The 19822-nt window shown below is 42.2% G+C and overlaps 2 protein-coding genes and 1 pseudogene across 4 annotated transcripts in view; 2 read left to right on the top strand and 1 right to left on the bottom strand.

Moving 5' to 3' along the window:
- Nucleotides 1–1260, top strand: part of Ncapg (non-SMC condensin I complex subunit G) — a 30225-nt gene extending 28965 nt beyond the window's left edge. Inside the window, exons 20-21 of one of the 2 annotated variants that reach the window (XM_004624544.2) lie at nucleotides 259–328; nucleotides 1111–1260. In XM_004624544.2, coding sequence (XP_004624601.1) covers nucleotides 259–328; nucleotides 1111–1234 — 194 coding nt within the window. In that variant the 3' untranslated portion in view covers nucleotides 1235–1260. Of the gene's footprint in view, nucleotides 1–258 lie in introns of both variants that reach the window. The other variant, XM_023699383.1, reaches the window with a different exon arrangement.
- A 2208-nt stretch (nucleotides 1261–3468) lies between these two features.
- The window catches only part of Lcorl (ligand dependent nuclear receptor corepressor like), a 198884-nt gene continuing 182530 nt past the window's right edge, over nucleotides 3469–19822 (bottom strand). The window contains exon 7 of one of the 2 annotated variants that reach the window (XM_004624543.2): nucleotides 3469–3652. In XM_004624543.2, coding sequence (XP_004624600.1) covers nucleotides 3472–3652 — 181 coding nt within the window. In that variant the 3' untranslated portion in view covers nucleotides 3469–3471. The remainder of the gene's footprint in view (nucleotides 3653–19822) is intronic. The other variant, XM_023699359.1, reaches the window with a different exon arrangement.
- LOC101565278 lies at nucleotides 11344–12020 on the top strand (annotated as a pseudogene).

Genomic DNA, 19822 nt, shown 5'->3' with positions numbered 1-19822 from the left:
CCCAAATGTACTCAACTAAAACTTGCTGCTTAGTAACTTGCTTATAGCATTTTTCCTTGCCCACTGTCAGTGCTTAACAAAATATTATTTTTGTCTTCTATTGTTTTCTCCGATGGTCTGTTGATAATTGGGATCAAGGTATCTGGTAACAGGAAATATGTTGAAGAGAATTGCATTGCAAGAAGGAGTTAGACAATTTGGAAATTAGTTTGAAAACCATAAACTGATAATAAATTTCATAATTATACTGTCTTGAAGGGAGGAGAAAAGTGACAGCATCATCTAGGACAAACCGGAGGCGTCAGACTGCCGAGGCTGACTGTGAAAGGTATGCCGTGTCTAGGTACACAAAGAAGCCTGTCTTTGCGTTGAGTAGTAGAAAAAATGTAATTTTCTTCTGTAAGAGAAGCTCAGTATATTATAAGCTAGTAAAAATTATGAATAACTGTGACTTTGATACATAGTCTAAAATTCCATTTGTGTCTCAAGAGCATTTGATTTCTATGGCTTGTGTGTTTTTTGCCTATTGGCATTACCTAGTCATCTTTAGTATATTCCCTCAATTTATATTGCCAAGTTTTTTTCTACTTACATGTCTGATTACTTGAATTTGTAAACTCTTAATTTAGATAACACTTGAGTTCTCTGCATGTATAGTAATAGAACAGCTACGTTTACGCTTTAACTATGTTTGTGATTTGTGTGATGAACAGTGCTTATTTGGGGTGCTGCCCACAAAGCCACTGCTGGGCCAAAAGAAAGTCTGCAGCTGTCTTGCATTGGTATCAGTTCACTGGCAAAGTTGTGTGTATTTTCACTGTGTATCTTTAAGTCTTGGCTAAACCTTGTAAGGCTCATTACAAAAGTATTGTTTTGTTTCCCTGTATAACATCAGGGTTCGATAGAGTATAGAAAATGAGCTAGGCTTTCTGCGATTCACTTTGTTGGGTAACCAGTGTATTGTGGTTGATGTGAGATTTTAGTTGAAGCTCAGTGGAATCTGGCTATCAGTTACGCTCTGATAGAATGTCAGAAGCAAAATGTTTTATTTATAAACAAATGGGTCTTAAAGCTGTTAATTAAACTGATGTATTTTCAACATCTGTTTAGTGATCATGAGGTTCCAGAGCCGGAATCCGAAATGAGGATGAGATTACCGAGACGAGCCAAAACTGCAGCACTAGAAAAAAGTAAACTTAACCTTGCACACTTTCTCAATGATGATGTAAGTTAGAGAGAGTGGAGGTGTGGGATCTTTTAAATTCATGTTCACTCCTTTGCTTTAATAAAGTTATGTCTGCATCAACATCAGAAAGAGCCTGATTTCTTCTGAACACTGGTGGCCATCATCGCCTGACTGGGCTGCACTGAGTGAGGCCTGAGGACACGTCTGTCCGTGTCATGCAGGGCAGTCACAGGTTTGCTTTATTAGAGTCAGGTGGGTCTAGAAGTCTGCATTTTTTTTTTTTTTTTTGTTTGTTTGTGGCCAGCTCAGTCCGCCCTGGGGGTGGGGCTGGCACAGCATGTGGATTGAACCCCAGTCCCTGCACTTGTCTAAGCTTGCCTAAGCAGGTGCTGTAGACTGCTGAGTATCTCGCCGGCCCTGGAAGTATCTCGTCTGCTTTTAAGTGGGCTTCTTCAGTGATTCTTGTGAAATAGTGGCACTATGAAAACTTCCTAAGTGTAACAAGCTAGTTGCCTGCATTTGAGCAGCTTACACTTAGAGCAGATCCAACGTGGCTGGAAATGCTTCAGAACACACTGACATTTTAAGGGAAAGCAAGTGTCACAGACTGGCCAGAGAGATGGCCAACGAGGAGAACAAGCACACTGAACCGCAGTGCTGTCGTCCAAGCGGAACAGCTCTTTTGATAATTTTGTATTTTTGGTATGACTGTCTGTTTGGGTATCTTTCCCAAAGTATTTGTATTTGGAACCCATTGTGTGTTAATGTTGTTGAGTTAGAGACCACATATAAATCATGAAGCTGCTTTCTGGTTTTGGCATAACAAAATACTTTATTTATGTGAAAAATCATAGTGGGAAGTGAAGTCTTAATATTCTAACTTGGGAGCACTTTTTTTCGTATCAGTTTCATTTATCTTTTTAATCCCTCTAATCACCTTTTCTCTTTATTATTTAGAATGGAAATGTTCTAACATGAGTCTGTTTTAGTTAATTGTGCTTCTTTAGATTTATTTACTAAAGGTTATTAAAATAATGTTCTAAGATGGAGCTAAAGTAATATTGCTGGTTTTTAGAACCAAATTGCTATATTATTTACATATATGTGCTTTGTAGAACTCAAAACTGAAAAAGCAGTAGAAATTCCAAAGAATGTGTATGAAGCAAAAGGAAAAGGCAGATATGGCAGTGGTGTGAGTCACTGATTGTTCTGCATTCTGTTGGCTGTTTCTTTTCCTGTGCTTCAGATTTTGTATATCTTTTGTCAAATCCCTGCCATTTTAATAATAACTTTTGGGAAGGATGTAGGAAGAAAGGAGGACTGAAATGGTATACAAAATGTGCTATAAATCTTTAGAGACAATAAACTAAAATTCCATTTGCACATGGCCAACCTATCCAAAAGGAAAGGAGCCATGTTCGTATATGGACCACTATACCAAAGTTTGCTTTCTCTAGCAGAGAAAAACAAATTTAAGCACCAGACTTCTAGTATGTTCACTATTCAGACTAGAGACAAGGTCACATAGCCACTGCTGAAGATATGCTGTACACTATTAGAATAAAGAATATTAACCTATTTTAAAACTATCCCTTTAAACTTTAAAATTATTGGCTAAAATACAATAAAACCAACAAATGTAAATCCATGAACCATGTTTCATTCAAAATAGATAACTTATGGCCACCACACAGTGTTCTTATAAAACTACCAAGAGGCACAGGTTTGCTGAAGGGTAGACATGCACTTGTGCCATTACTCTTAGAGCCTGTGGGGAAAGAACTGATCAACTCGTTTGCCTAGGAGTGGGAACATGCTACCTAACGATAAATTATAGTTGCGCTTCTATACATATATAACTTTGAAGGATATGTACTTCGAGCGATACCTCTTTTTACCAGTTTGCTTCGAGGTAGTTGGTATCCACCTGTGAGACAGCTGTTCATGGGTCAGGTCAGCATCACATGTCTTTACAAGGTCTTCTAGTTACATGATGTGTTGTATATTAAAACTTGGTGTACAGAACTGAAACTGAGGACAGTCATATATTTAAACTTAGAGCTTAAAAAAATTCACAAAATACCATTAAAAAGAGAAACATCAAAGTCTACTACAAAAATTCCACAATGGTCTGGTGTATAACATGTAAAAAAATACAAGAATATAATAAAAATGGTTAATGCTCATGATTTAATATAAAGACATCACAGGACTAGAAATAGTTCAAGATCAGTTGGTAGATGCTCATTCAGAAAGAATATTACATACAAAATAAGAACTGCAATCTACTTTTCTTCGCTTTTGAGATTTTGGTTATGAACTGTGCAGCTCGCCAGAGATGCTGCTGTCAGATTCAGATTCCATCCAGTGGGACGACTAAGGCACATCTTAATTGGGCTCAAAGGGCGGCTTGCTGTGTTCCCATCCGGCAAGCTCAGGTTCTCATCAGTTTTCATTTGTAGCACGCTGGAAAAAAAAGTACAAGGCATTTTAGTTTTACTTTAATTTCAAAGAGATTATCAACCTTGTAAAACAAAGTTCAGTTACTGTTGTTTGGACCTGTGGGTATTACAGTAGATAAGGCATTTATGATCCTGAAGGTGCAAGTTTTAGCTCTTCCTCTTGAATACAGTGATCTTTGTCATAACGAAGCTGGGAACGGCATTCACTCATACCGTTGGACAGAACTGTTCACTGCATGTGTGAGTTACATCAGTGTACATGAGAAGACACTTAGCCTACTGGTGAGATTGGACCTTTTAACTTGTCCTTTAATGTTCCAGTATCAGAGGCACTTTGCCTACTACATTTTTTTTCTTTTGGCGGTACTGGGGATTGAACTCAGGACCTTGCACACTTGGCGGGCAGGTACTCATGCTGCTGAGCTATGCAAGTTCTAGGTACCTTCACATGCATTATTTTATTTTATGAAAGCTACATGTAGTAATGAAAGTCTCAGCACAGATATCCTGAGGTCATATTGTCTATTGCCTTGATCTTTCCTTCTAGCTTGTCTAATCCTCTGATGAGGCTGATAAGTCCTGAGGGGTAGAAAAAAGGACCTGTTTGTTGGTGGGACGGACCTCCTGGCGGCCAGCTGCTCAGGAATGCACGAGGCACCCATTTTCAGGCCGCCTGCGTCCCAGAACATTTGTATTGGTGGGCAAGTCACGGACTTAGTTGGTCAGATCTCTTCAACCAAAGCACCAATGAGAGGAGGAGTCTCCTGGGCAGACAGCCCATGGACGCAGCTCCGTCTGCTGAATGCAGCTGCCCCAGGGTCCCTTTCCCTTCATTTAGCCAGACTTGCTTCAAGGCCTGACACAAATTTCACATCTTGATCCCCTTTCCCATTCTCAGTATGAAGTAAAACACTGCACTTGATTGTAAACTCTTCTGGGTTCTCAAGTACTATGTTTGACAACCTGTCCCTGATTTGAATGAAGAGGTTAACATTTTCATAACTCTGGGAATAACATAGTAACTGCTCACCTAAAATTCAGTAAACAAATCGTGAAACATCTGGAATAGTGCAACCTTTCAGAACTAGAAAATCTGAAGGCTAGCAAGTCCTCCCTATATTCAATGCACATGTAATCTTTAAATATTAGGCTTGTAAGCTGTTCTGTAGCCAGCGCATTTGATGTTTACACTGGCTAGTTAATGTTTCTCAATGGTCTGTATCCTCCAGTCGGCGGTGAGGACATCGAGGTCCCTGGTATGAGAGTGACTGGTAGGGCTGGGCAACAGCAAGGCCAGACTCCAGGCACGCCGACTCCTGCAGCATCAGTCAGCTGGGCCCTTGGCCAGGCTGGTTATGTCGTGGGGTCCCCACTACCCTTTTGTTTCCCCAGCAATCCTAGCCCCACTGGCTGTTACGGTTTAAATTTGTATAACCAGACATGGCACCATGACAATGTAAGTTGGCTTATTGCTCATTAAAGTAGTGAAAGCAAATGGACTTAATAAAGGGATATGAACAAGTTATGTCAGTGGGAGACAAAGTGATTTAAAATATCTTTTCATATCAGAAATGTTGACTGATTTTTGGGAAGTTTTACATTGTTTACAATTAGACTGAAGTCTTCAGGAATTCAAGTTTTTGTTTCTCAAGAAAGCAAAACTCAAATGAAGCAGCATTTCCCTTTCTGGAAAGACGGTGAGTATTTTTAAGGAAAGCACTTGATATACATCTTTGTGACCTCATGGTAAGCTATAAATACATAGTAATCAAAATACCTTGCTGGTTAATCATATCAAGTATTAAACTGAAAACATAGGACAACAAAACATTTTTATCTGAAAATAATGTAAGAACTACATTTCCCTTTCAATATTTAAGGCAGTTCTTTAAAAATGTTAATTTTCTAGAATGGTATTACCACTAGCTTGGGGTACACAAAACGGATACACAAAACCACACACACACAGAGGAAGAAAATACTAATTTTGATTATTTTTGAGACAGGGTCTCACTGTGTGGTCCAGGCTGGCCTCGAACTCAAGGTGATCCTCCTGCGTTAGCTTCCCTAGGGCTAGCTGGGGAGCTAGGCATGCACCACCATGGCTGGCTGAAATACCAGTGTCAGAGGAACCAAATGTTAGACCTCTTAAGTACCACAGCCAGACCCACTAGAAAGAGCTTTTGGGATACAAGCCGAGGAAGGTGTAGTCCATGCTTTGAGAGTTTGCAGCCTAGAGGAAAACTGTAAAAATTCCTTTACTTTGGAAATTAAAACTTACAGTGCATACCGATACTAAGTGAAAGATTAATGTCACCCCCTTTTTTTCTTGACTGGTCTTTAAACAATATTTTTGGTCTTTTCCATGTTTTAAAATAGGTGATACCTTTTGCAAAATTATCACAATCTGTACAAATGTTGCACAAGAACGAGGCCTAGGAATGCTCTTCATCCCTTTCCAGATACTCTCTTCTCCTGGCTGGCTGTTGTGCGTGTTCCAACTGTTGCCTTCCCCTATACAGTTCTGTATGCACAGGTTCTATATGTGTCTCTAGAAAATGTGCTTTATAGAGGTGGTTCCATATGTGTACAATGAATACTACTTTTGAACAGCAATAGGGAATCCTACACCATGGCTCTATCAAAATGTTTCTGAGTCTCAGTGGACAGACCAGCTGTTGTAATCCTTAAAAAGCAGTGCTACATCTACGTGTGGTGGCACACACTTGGAATCTCAGCACTCAGGAGGCTGAGGCAGGACTGCCTCAAGTTGGAGGCCAGCCTGGGCTACACAGTGAGTTCAAGGCCAGCCTGCACTACAGAGACCCTGTCTTAACAAACATTTGGGAAAAAGAAGAATATATATTCAATTGTATAACATCAGTATTCCTGTAATTGATGTCAGGGGTACGATAGCTGAGTCAAAGTCTCCTCTTATTTCTAGCAGGGCATACATTCCAGAATCCAGTATATGCCCTTTTCTATACTTATGGTAAACTTTAATTTCTAAAGTACAGGAAGAGATTAACAGCAACATGTACAGTAGATCAGTTATAACCATGTATTGTTGATGCCGAGTCAGCTGATGTCTACTGAGTGACCAGTTCAGTGCCAGGGCATGACTGGGCACGGTGTGATATACCATCCCACTCCGCTCCTCAGAATGGCATGGAATTTAACCCTTAGAATTGCTCATTTCTGAATTATTCCATGTTATTTTGGGGACTATGACTGACTCAGGGTAACAAGCTGCAAAACAAGGGCTCAGTAAAATAACTGCTTCATTGGCAAGCACAAGGGTCTGAGTTCAATCCCCAGTTCTGCCAAAAAAAAAAAAAAAAAAAGGCTGCAAAACAAAACCATTCATGGGGGGAGGCTGCTGCAACACCAAAAAGGCAGCATTTTATACCAACCAGCAAGGTGTGAAAAGGTTCTCAGCTCACACTCTAACCAGTAATAGGAATGAAAATTGCAGGTTGTGAAACCCTGTGAGATTTTAAAAAAATGGCTACCAAGATGAGTGTGGTGGTGTACGTTTGTAATCCCAGCACTTGGGAGGCTGAGGCAGGAGGATCATTGCAAGTTTGAGACTAGCCTGGGATAAAAAACCTCAAGGCCAGCTTGAACTGTACAGCAAGACTGTCTCAAAAATAAAAAAGTGGCCACATTGTTTTAATTTGCATTTCTCTTAGAATGATTAACAGTCGTTCATTTTTCTTGATGCTGATACTTGATGAGGATTGCATCTAGGGCCTTACGCATGCTAGGGAAGCTCTCTGCCACTGAACTGCACCTCCAGACTCCATCCATCCATCCATCCATTGACAGGGCCTCACTGACCTGCCCAGACTGGCATCAGATTTATGATCCTCCTCCTCAGCCTCCTGAGTCACTGGCATTACAGGCATGTGCCACCGTACTTGGCTTGTTCTGTGTTTGTTGCTCATTGGGATGATGATCTTTTCCTTGTTTTTATGTAGTTACCAAAGTTAATCCTTTGTTCTGATGTTTTAACAGTTCAAACTGCCCAGGGCCAGTTTGTTAGTACCTAGTTTATATCTGCTTATGGTAAGTCGGTAATGCATTCTAAACTCTATGCTATCAGGTTTATCTTCCTTCACATGTTTTTTTTTTTTTTTTTTTTTTTTTTTAATGTCATGATTAGAAAGCAAATATACCATACTGACATCATGTGAGAAAGAGGTTTTCTGTATCCTCCTGGGTTGTGACGAGCGGTCAGCAGCAGGGCTGATAAACCTCGAGGGCTACTTGAGAGGAAAGGGAATGAATGTAGAGCTGACCTCAAGTTTCCATGCTACGCTCCAATGTTGCACAAAGAACCTGGAGAGCCTGTGGTTTCACTTCTTCACCTGCCAGGAAAGCACTGCTGACAGCTATCCTGCTTAGCTTACAGAGTTGTGCTACAAAGAAAGCCAATTAATCTGCTTTAAGCCACAGGAAGGCTGTACAGGTGCAAGGGTTACTTAACCCTGCATCATTTGATGAAGGGAGCATGTAGAGCACAGCTGCAAGCTAGAAGTCGGGCTGCTTTGGGCTTTATCAGACTAGGTGCCCTGAGGGTGGATGGAGGTTAGCGAGGGCCAGAACCATCGGAAGTGCGCATCCAGACATCCTGGGCCGTTTTCAGGCAATCGTGGGCCCTGACAGAGCCGTCTACCTTCTGAGTAGAAGCCTGAGAGGACGTGCATTTGTAACGGGTGAAGATGGACCTGACGGCCACGTGAGTCCCACTAGCATTTATAATTTCAACTGATTACTGCTAAATGCAACTTTAACAAAAAATGGAAATTTAACATCTAGCTAATAACCGAAACGTGTTTTACTTGTCACTGAAGATGTGTGATGGTTTATTTCTGTCATCAGAAGTGGTACACTTCAGTGTTAGCTCATTGTAAGGAAACATGAGTTCTGGTGTGATCCACACTGGTCTGAAAACCCCTCTTACAGAATGATTGCTGCATGTTAGGAACTATACCCAAAGCCTTTAAAAATACGCGTTACCTCAGTCAAGCACCTGAGCCCCACCTACTGAACACAGAACTACAGCGGCTTACCTGATCCCACAGCTAGTAACTGGAAGTCTGAGGCCTAGGAAGGACTACTGATGCTGTTCCCTAACTCCTGGGTTGCAATCGTGCCATGATTCTCTCATGCAAAGAACGTGTGAGATGGGGCCGAGTGTGGTTTACAGGTGCAAGACAAATCCCGAGGGCTGCAGCCATAAGCCCAGCCAGAAGAGCCATGTCCTTAGTATGTGTGGGTTTTCCATACCAATAGCTATCAAGGAGCTGCTACTCCAGTTTTCAAGGGAAAAAAATGTTATGGCACTGACTTAACGTGTTTCTGGGAAGTACCGTAAGAGTATCTGTTAGGTCAAGAGTTTCAGGGTACACAAGTCTATCTTCAAAGGGAGAAACAAGACACTGTATTACATGAAGATCAATTGGATGTGGGTTCAGGATTTGCATACTGAGTAGCTAAATATATCTGACACCATTATACAATTCGAGATGGTGATTTATTTTTCTCTGGAAGTGGTGTCTACTAAATTTACTATACACAGTATAAATTTACTAAAGAAGTTATATCTCAGCTCTGCCCTGTAGACTGCTGTCCACACATCTATCTGGTACAATAAGGTGGTTAAAGCATAAGGCTGGATGAGACAGAATTTCCATGAAGTGGACGGGTGAGTTCCCAGGAACAAGTTATAAGGATGGTCGCTGCTCTGATGGGCTCAGGAGGCGTAAAAGGTCCTTTTCATAAGTGAGCGCAGTCTTAGGGGCAGTGCACGCTCAGCAGCAGACCCACCCACACCTTCCTCGGCCCCAGCCTGAGCCTAACACAGCAGACTCAGTGCACACTGGGGTCCTCCAGGGTTGCAGCATGGTAAGGAAAGGGGTCCGAGGTATTCGTGAATCACGCACACAAAAGCCAGTATGCAGTAAATCTAGGAGGAGAAGGTCTGGACCAAGGGACTGCAGAGAAGGGAGTGCTCAGTGCTTGCGGACTGGGAAGGCCAGGGAATCAATATTCAAAATGGGTCTTTAGGGAAGAAGGTTTAGTTAAATAAGAACTGAGGTCTTACAGAGCCCGAGTTTTGATTTTGAATCTGGCTAAATACACATTCCCTAATCTTTTTAGGCTTCAATTTAACTGAAAAAGAAAGATAATAGAAGTTGCTACTTAAGGGACCGGCGAGTTAGCTAAGCAGACTAAACACTTAAGCACAGGGACCGGGGTTCGATCCTGGGCACCTTGGGCTGTGCCGGCCTCACTCCTGGGCATGCTGAGCTAGCCACTGAGACAGGGCATAGTGACATATGCCTGTAATCCCAGCCCTGGGGAGGTTGAAAACAGGAGGATCACTAGAGTCCAAGCTGCTTAGTGAGACCCTGTACCAAGTACATTTAAAAAAAAAAGTTGCCACTTAAAACTGATTATTTCCTAAGCTCATAAAATACTAGCAGAGAGCAGCATGTACATAGCATCTGTGGCGTACTGACTGGATGGATATTGAGTACCATCTTCAGTATGAGTTGATGCTAGTATTAACAGAAAATCAAAATGGCACAAGTCCTTCCACTGGAGATAAAGTATGGCAGGTCTGTGTAAGTGTAGTTAGTTTCTGCAGTATCTGCCATTTAGTTTGCATAATTTTTGCATTCAGATACTTTTTTCTTGTATTTTAGGGAAGGATCTACAGGCTGTTTAGGGTCTCACTACTAGATTGGACTCCTAGTGATCTGCCTGTTTACAGGTACGTGCCACCACGCCCAGTCCCAGTTGTCATCTCAGCATGCCCCAGGGGCAGGGCCCGCATGTCAGGCCCCGGGATTGAACCCTGGCGCGCTGTAATCCATTGAGCTATTTGGCCAGCCCTCAGATACTAACTTGTGTACACAGATGATATAACGGTTTAAATTGTGAGCTCTGGGCTTAGAGGGGGGTCAAATGTGAAAAAGCCACAGGATCTAGCCAGGTAAACATGGTCTGCCTTGGTGACTATGAACTCTAAATTTGAGTAAATCTCTTCTTGGCAAACTGTAAGGAATTACAGTTTTTTGTTTTTGACGATTTAAGGGCTGTCCATATAGATCAGCAGATTATAGCACTTGCTTAGGCAGATGGAGGGACCGGTGTTCAATTACCAGCATGCCGTGCCGGCCCTGCCCCTGCAGTGCGCTGAGACAGTGATTGAGATGGGGCGTGGTGTCACATGCCTATAATCCCAGTGCTTGGGAGGCTGAAAACTGGAGGACCACTGCGAGTCTGATCTACATACTGAGATTCTGTAGACCCTGTACTGAATACATTAAAAGAAATAAAAAAAGATTTAATTTACCCCCCATTTTAAAACATAATTTAATCAGGGTACTGATGAATTTAAAGACTTGATAGATTAAGAAGATTTTATTTATTTTGACTTATTTGAAGGAGCAGAGAAACATGGTGGCTAAAGGAATACTTTGCAATGTGTCCCCAAAAGATGGCTGCACCCTAGTGAGGGGGGTGAAAGTTGCAGTAAGCTATGCCTGCTGGAGGGAACACGTGGGAGGCACATATAGATTATGAACCAAATCTTTAAATTGAACATGGTCTTCAGAAACCTTAGACTGTTGTTCTATAGAGATAATTATTGAAAATAGTATTTTTACTTTTCTAAGGCTCAATATGGAAAATTATAAATCAGATGGTACGATCGAGGAAAACATCATTGATATTATAGCCAGAAAGATTAACCAACTTCCAGAAACAGACAGGAACCTACTTGATCAGTATATACTGGACTTAATGCTGCTTTTTTTTTTTTTTTTTTTTTTGAACTGGGGATTGAACTCAGGCCCTTATTCTTGCCAGGAAAGCGCTTACTCTACTGAGCCATCTCCCGGGCCCTTAATGCTGCTTTCTGTCTAATAGCAAACAGTCTTCGGCGCACCTTGCAGGTGACACGGGCTCGTGTAGCTGCTGGCTCACCAATGGCAGTGATCCCGTTTTTGTCATCAAATGCCTCTCCCACAAGTTTTTAAGTTTGCCTCTGAGTACAGGTGATTTGAATTGTGAAACCTGTCCCATGACACGGGCTGGACTGATTGGTTTAGTTTTTGGTGGCCTGTACCCTGCCTTCTCGGCTACACCTGTGCATGGTGCCCTACAGCCAGGTATCAGTCAGCGCTGCTACCAGAGAAAGGAAACCTTAACGTACTAGACTGGAGTATCCAAGTCTGCCTTCAAAAAGATGGTATCTCCCCTTCTACTTCAGACTGTTTGCAGCATACTTTGGATCTAGAGAATATAAACGACTTATAAAGGCTCTTCAGTTACCCAAACCGGGCCTAGAAATTCACTGATTTTTTTAACCAAGTATGTATGTAAAATAAAACAGTGAAAATTAAAAAAAAAAAAAAAAAGAATACTTTGCAGTCCAATAGTCTTGAAGTATAACTCATGCTGTGGTGTCCACATGCTATGGTGTCCTCCAGTGGTCATGTGCTGAAAGCTTACTGCAATGTAACAGTGAAAGGTGATGGAACTCTCAGGTGCAGGGCCTAGAGGGAGACGGCTGGGTCACCGCCGCTTTCCTCGAGGGGGATGCCAGTGTCTTACACGTGGATTAGGTCTTGCAGGAGTGAATCAGTTCTGGCCAGAGTAGGCACTTAGAAAGCAGTGATGGTGGGCCGCAGCCTGTGTGCGCAGCAGGCGGTGCCACTGAAAGCTCTAATAGGTTTGCCATCACTACAACGGACAAGCTTGGCTCTGCCCCAGCCTCTCTCTCCCTCTTTCTCTCCCTCTCGCTCTCTGTGTATGTCTCTCTGTCTCTCTCTTGTGTATGCTCCCACCTGAATATAACTCAATGCTGACATCAACCTACTGAACCTCCAAAACTATGAAGTATAAGCCTTTCTTCTTTTGTAGACTATCCAGCTTCAGGCATTTTGTTATAGTAACACAAAATGGACTGTGGCACTCCTAGTTTGCAATTTGCTTTAACTAGTTTTAGAAAAACTTTTACATTAAATTTCAATATAAATCCAGGTGTGGTGTGGCATATTCCTGTATTCCCAGCACTTTCAAGGCTGAGGCAGGAAGACTGCTGTGAGTTTGAGGCCAGCCTGGGCTATAAAGTGAGTTTAAGGACAGTCTGAACTGCATAGTGAAAAAGAATATAAAGATGATACAAAGACTGGCACAGAAACCCACCATGATAACCAGGAATTCACAAGAAAACATCTTAAATGGGAAAAGTTTTCTATTGAGAGACAGGATGTCAATCTGAATTTTAGTTCAATAGAAAAAAAAAATTAGAGGGCATAAAACTAATCATTTTCAGAAGTCAATGAAGTTTGCATTGCAACGCAATTTAGAAGTGAATTGGCCAAAAACACCTTTCCTGAAGTGTTTAATGAACTTGTATATTAAATTGGTGCAACAGCTGGCCTGTGCCTCAAGTATGCCTCAAGACAGACAGGTACTGCAACATGCAGTAGATATATAAGAAGAAAATTTACTGACGTGCATTTAAAGTAATTAGCAATTGATAATTTTAGATGGTACCAAGTAACTGTAGGAATCCACAGAACCAGGGCTGATCTACACATTTTGGACCCTGTTCCCATCTTCTCTCTCAGTAGATCTTCAATTATAACACTTTCTCTCATTTTTTTCTTTTCTTTTTAGATGTGCCTTTACAGCATTCTTCACCTGTCCCTAAAATTTACCTCCTTTAGCCCACTATACTATTCTGCTTTGCCGTGTGACGAGACAGGATGAGAGCTGAAGCCTGGAAATCGCAGGGGCCAACTTGCTGGGGAGATGTGAAGCCCCTGGGCAGAGTGCTGTTCACTTGCAGCCAGCTGCACCATGATGCAGGGGAGCGCAGACCATCCGAACACTTGCTGCCAGCCACACTCTTGAATAAAACAAATGCTCATTTACATCAAGGTAGAGTTCTGGGAGTCAAAGTGAGTGCTGTTGGGGCAGCAATAGACCAGCCCATGTCAACTGCATCCTCATCGTTTAACCAATGGCAAGGTCTCAACCATGAATAAGACTTCCATCTCCTTCAAGTTTAATACTTTGGGGATTTATTTATTTATTTTTTTGCGGAACCGGGGATTGAACTCAGGCCCTTGCACTTGCCAGGCAAGTACTTATTCTACTGAGCCATCTCCCCGGCCAAGTTTAATACTTTGGAGCTAGATTAGTGAGTCATTCTATACTTTGTGTTTCCCTTTACCTTCTCATTCCTTAAAACCACATCATCTGACTGGCTTCTAGTACTAACTTTCAACTCCATGAAAATGTGCTTATTGAAATCACCAATGACAGACAAACTGGTAAATCCCATGAGCTTTACTTCTTAAATTTGCACCTTGGCAATGCTCAGCACTGCTGCCATTTCCTTTGCTGTGGACTTGTGCCCCCGCATCCCTCCAGATTGCTGTGTTGAAGCCATCACTCCCCCTGTGACTGCACTTGGATAGGGCCACTAGGAGGTAGGTAATTCAGGTGAAGTCATAAAGGTGGGGCTTTAATCCGATAGGACTGGAATCCTCTTAGGAGTGGATACCAGGGACCTCTCTGCCATTCCAGGACAGTGAGAAGGCAGCTTTTCTGCATGCCAGGAAGAGAACCACCATCAGAGACCAGACTGTGCGAGCCAGTGCTTTTTTTACTTCCCAGCCATCAGAATTAAGAAAATAAATTTGTGTTTAACCATTTAGTCTGTAGAGCTTGTTGTGGTGCGAGCACAGGTACCCTCTGTCTTCAGACTCCCTTCTTTTGGCTGTTAAGATCAAACACATTACTGGCTTCCCTTCATTTTTTCCATTGCAAGTCATCCGACTGTAGGAATGCTGGGATTTCTCAAGGTTGTCCCACTCATAAGTTTCTTATTATTCTTTACTGCCTTTAAAGGTTCCTGGCTCTACTCAAGATTCTGTAATCAATGTTCTCTATCTTGGATATCTCAACTCCACCCAGATTATGCATTACTTCTTTATAAATTCCTTTTATCGTCCAGTGCCATGAACACAGAACTTGTTATACTTTATGGTCTCCATCTTGTTTTCCTCCCCCACTGGTATACACACTTGATGAAAAGAGAGATCTCTGTTGCCGCTTCTCAGCATTGTATCTCCAATACTTGGTATACAGAAAGTGGACAAATAAAGCTGGGAGTGTGGCACTCATTTGTAATCCTGGTACTTGGAAGGACTAGTCAAGAGATTCCAAGTTCAAGGCTAACCTGGGCAATTTAGTGAGACCCTGTCGTAAAAACAAAACAACAAAACTGGACAAATTCTTGAAAGAATAAACCTGGAGTTTCTGCTTTGGGCCATAATGAAGTAAAAGAAGCTACACTGATGCTGGTGTGTATGTATACATGTATGTATCTGTGTATGCATGTATGTCTTTTTCAGACAAGGACTCACTGTACAGTTCAGACTGGTCTTGAAATTTGTAGTCTAAGGGGCTGGCCAAATAGCTCAGTGCCTGGATTAAAGTGCCTGCAAGCAGGCGCAGGGGCCAGGGTTTGGATCCCTGGGCCTGCTGTGCTAGTCGTGCCCCCGGGGCACGCTGAGACAGCAAATGAGACTGGGTGTGACTGGATGTGGTGGTGCACCTGTAATCCCAGCTCTTGGGAGGCTGTAAACAGGAGGATCACTACGAGTCTGATCTAGTAGTGAAACCCTGTAGACCCTTCCCTAAAATAAAAAAAAAAAAAAAAAAAGAAATTTGTAGTCCAAGCTGACCTCAACCTTGAGGAAGTCCTCCTGCTTTACCCTCCTGACTGCTGAGATTACAGGTGTGCACCATGCCCAGCAACCTTGTTACTTTAAAACAATTTTTAAGTGAAATAACCTAGGGCTTTTGCACTGAACTACAGGCCCAGCCCATTTTTTAATTTTTTGAAACAAGGTCTTGCTAGGTCACAAGAGTTGCCCAGCTGGGTGTGACCTCCTGGTGCAGCCACCCCCTGTGGTAGAACTACAGGCCTGCACTACCAGGCCCAGCTTGAAATGGCTTTATGACATGGGACAGGAAGTGCACAATGAACACTGAAGACAGGACAAGATCAAGCCCTACAAACTGCTCTGGCTGGCCACCTGGAGAATTCCTGGGCTGCATGATACAGAAGAGAATCCAGGAGGGCCTGGAAGTACTACTGAGCAGAGGAGACCGATCTGGGAGTACATGGTGTCCTTAAAAAAGAACCATGGTCCCAGGAGACGTGGCTTTGCCTAACCATGCTGAAAGGCAAGCTTTGAAAGAATCTAAATATTTCTCCACAAGATGACAACATCCAAAACATTTAAAATACTGCAAAAAATCCAGCACCCAAAATTACCAAGCATACAACAAGCAGGAAAATACGTCCACAGTGAGAAGAAAAGCCAAATGACTAGGAACAGATAACACACATTATAAGATTAGTACATAAGGATGCCGTAACCTTTTTTTATTTTTAGTTTGTATATTTATTTTGTGGCACTGGAGATTGAACCTTGTTTTAAATATACTCTATAAACTTAGGAAGTTAAAAAAGCATAAACATGATGGGGAAAATATAGATACAGAGAAGACTACATTGGTGAAGTGAAAAAATCCTAGATATCAAGAGCATATTAGACAATGCCAAACAAATGATTAATCATGAAAATACAGGATTTGTACTATGCAAAATGAAATAAAGAGAAAAAATTTGAACAAACATGAATAGAGTACTGGTGAAATACATTTGGCTTACATCATAGAAAAAAAATGAAAGGGACAGAGACATATTTGAAGAAACACTGGCTAAAAAATGTCCCGGTGTGATACAAACTGTAAACTCACATGTCCAAAGTATTTAATGAACCTTAACAGAGAAAATATGAAAGAAATCATACCAAGATCCTTCATAAGCAAACTACTGATAACCAGTGATAAAAGTCTCAAAAGCATCCACAAGGAAAAAAATCATTTCACAAATGCAGGATCAAATATAAACTTTTTTTGAGAAACAAGAAAACTACTTCAGAAACGATGCAAGCTAGAAGATATCTTTAAAATACTTTAAAGAGGGCTGGCGAGATTGCTCAGTGGTCTAAAGCACCTGCTTAGGCAAGCTTAGCCAAGCATGCAGGGACCTCGGTTCAATCCCCAGCACCACATGCCATGCTAGCCTTGCCCCCAGGGTGGGCTGAGCTGACGATAAAAAAAGAAAAAAAAAAAAAAAAAAAAAAGGAAACATTAAAAAAAGAACCAACACTTTTAAAGAGAGACCAGATTTCAGAAAAGTAGTTTTCAAAAGGAAAAGTGAGGCTGGCCATGGTGACCCATGCTTGTAATCCCATCACTCAGAGGCTGAGGCAGGAAGATCACTTTGATTTTGACTGAGGTCAGCCTGGACTGCACAGTGAGACCCTGTCTAAAAAAACAAAACAAAACAAGCCCCCCACTGCTCCAACTAAGCAACCAAAAAATAAAGCGAAACAAAGACTTTTTTAGATATGCGAAGGCAAGGCTGAGTACAGTAAATAATAGCAGACCTGTTCTATAGGCATGAATGCCTAGAGAAGCTACTACAGGAAATAACCATGTATGGAAACCTGGTTATGTACAAAAGAAAAAGACCACCATAACTGGTAAATTCCTGAAAACACACATATTTTCTTAGTTTTAAAATCTCTTTCAAGGGCCAGCCAAATAGCTCAGTGGATTAAAGTGCCTGCAAGCAGGCACAGGGGCCCGGGGTTTAATCCCCGGGCCTGCCTTGCCGGCTCCACTCCTGGGGCACGCTGAGCTGGTGATTGAGGCTGGGCGTGGTGGCACATGCCTGTAATCCTAACTCTTGGGAGGCTGTAAACAGGAATCGCTATGAGTCTGATCTAGTAGTGAGACCCTGAATACCCTGTAGACCCTTCCCTAAAACACAGGAAAAAAAATCTCTTTCAAGGGTGCTACAGTTTGAATAAGGCTCATGTATGTTCCCCCACTGGAAGCTAGTATGTGGGTCACTGGGGTGCCCTCAGGAGGGATTAGTGTGGTGTCATAGGACTGCAGTGAATTCCCACAAGAGCAGTCTGTTCCAGTATAAGTACACCCCAAAGGCTCGCCTGGTTTCCCCTTCTGCTTCTCTGCCATGTTGTGACTAAGCCACAGGGACCCTTCCTGAAGGCGGATAGACGAGGCTGCCTAAGCTTGAGCTTTCAGTCTTTGAAACTAGGCTAAATAAATGTGTTGCTTGGAAGCTGGGCATGATGGCCTATGCCTCTAACCCTAGCACTCAGGAAGCTGAGGCAAGTTCAAGACCACACTGGCCTACAAAGTGGGCTCAAGGACAGCCTGAACTGCACAGCAAGACCCTGTCTCAAAAAAGACAAAACCTAAACGCCCATCTGTTTCTTCTACAAAGTATCCCGCTTCCAGTATCTTGTTATAACATCAGAAATTGGACCAACACTGTGGAAACCAAAGGTAGCAACAGTGGATTTATTATTACAGTTGACAACATGTATAACAGCACAAAGCCTTGGAAAAAGGAGGCAGAAATGTCTGGCATTAAAATTCCTCAGGTATGTGCGAAGTGGCCCAGCCTTACTTGGAGGTGGATCTGGACAAGCTCACGCTGTGTAGTGCAAACCTCAGAAGAACTGTTTTTTGAAAAGCAAATTAAGAGATTAAGTAGATAGTATAATCTACTCCAAAGAAAAGTAGGTAAAGAGAAAGAGAGAGAAAAAATAAAGCAAACAGTAGGACACAAAGAAAATGGACAATTCTGATTTTAACATAACCACATTGGCTGATTAAGTATACCCACGTTAATAGAATTTAAAGTGATTTAGTAAGTCAAGCTGTTAGACTGGGTTTTAACAAGCAAGCCTCAATTATTTGCTATGTAAAAGAAACTCCGTTTAAACACGAAGACACAATCTGGTTAAAAATAAAGTCAGGAAAGTTGCATCATGATAACTCTAGTGAAAAACTGGAATAACCATCACAGTATCAGATAAAACAGATTTCAGAGCAAGGCACATTTCCAGGGACAAAGAAGTTCGCTTCATAATAAAAAACATCAATTCATCAAAGATGCATAAGAATTAGAAACACACTCAGAGAACTTCCAAATACATCAAGTAAAATGTGACCTCTGAGAGGATAAACAGAAAATCCAGACACCCCCTTTCACGGACAGATGGGGGCACAGACTTAGCACGGAGCGGACTCCAGGGCGCCAGCACCACCTCCGTCCCCGCCCCGTAGGCACCTCCCGCAGTCTACTCATTAAGATGCGCATAGATTCTGGGACATAAAATAAATCTTACCCAACTAAACCAAGGCAACTCGTACATAGTATATTTAGAACAAGTTAGAAATCAGACAGAAAGATGCCTAGGAAATGGTCAAATATTTGGAAATTAACACAGTGCTAAATAACCCATGAGTTAAATTAGAAATCAGACCAAAAATATTTTCCATTTAGTAAAAATGAAAATACAGCAGAGCAAGGCTTGTGAAATATACCTAGAGGAGTGTTGGGGGGGGGATGTGCTAACACTACTAGTATTTGTAAGGAATTCCTACACCACAGCACTTTATACACGGGGCTCTCCAGGTGCGGCCCCTGCGGCAACAGCTGACAGCGCTTTGGTCCCACCCACAACTGCCGAGTCAAGCTCTGGGTAAGGACAAATTCCTCTTTGATTTTTAAAAAAATTAATGATTTGGTACAGGGTCTTGCTACGCAGCTCGGATTTGTAGTTATCTTCCTGTCTCAGCTTTCCCAGCTCTGGGATTACAGGCGTGCGCCACCACCTCAGGTCTCAGTGGCCGCCACGGCGCGCCGGGATTCTGGGGCCACACGGCATGAGGTACCGGGGATCTAACCCAGGGCCTTGCACTTGCCAGGCAGGCGCTTCGACCACTGAGCTATCTCCCTGGCCCCAACCGCCTCTTTGAATAAGCCCTCCAGGTGGTTCTGATGGCCAACGCACTGTGAACTACTGTTAGAACGCAAAGTTCTCCCCGAGGCCACTGTACCAGTCGATGCCTTTCCTCGTGCCCTGCGTCAGTCACTATAATTAGAGACCTTTTAGAAGGGAGAATCTGAAGGCGTCACGTGCTAAAATTAATCACTTTCAATTTTTTTTTTTTTTTTTTTTTTTTT

The sequence above is a fragment of the Octodon degus genome, unplaced genomic scaffold, assembly GCF_000260255.1.
Source record: "Octodon degus isolate 3935 unplaced genomic scaffold, OctDeg1.0 scaffold00006, whole genome shotgun sequence".
Lineage (NCBI taxonomy): Eukaryota > Metazoa > Chordata > Mammalia > Rodentia > Octodontidae > Octodon > Octodon degus.
The sequence above is the reverse complement of the archived record's forward strand: the minus strand, read 5'-3'. Positions and strand labels throughout refer to the sequence as shown.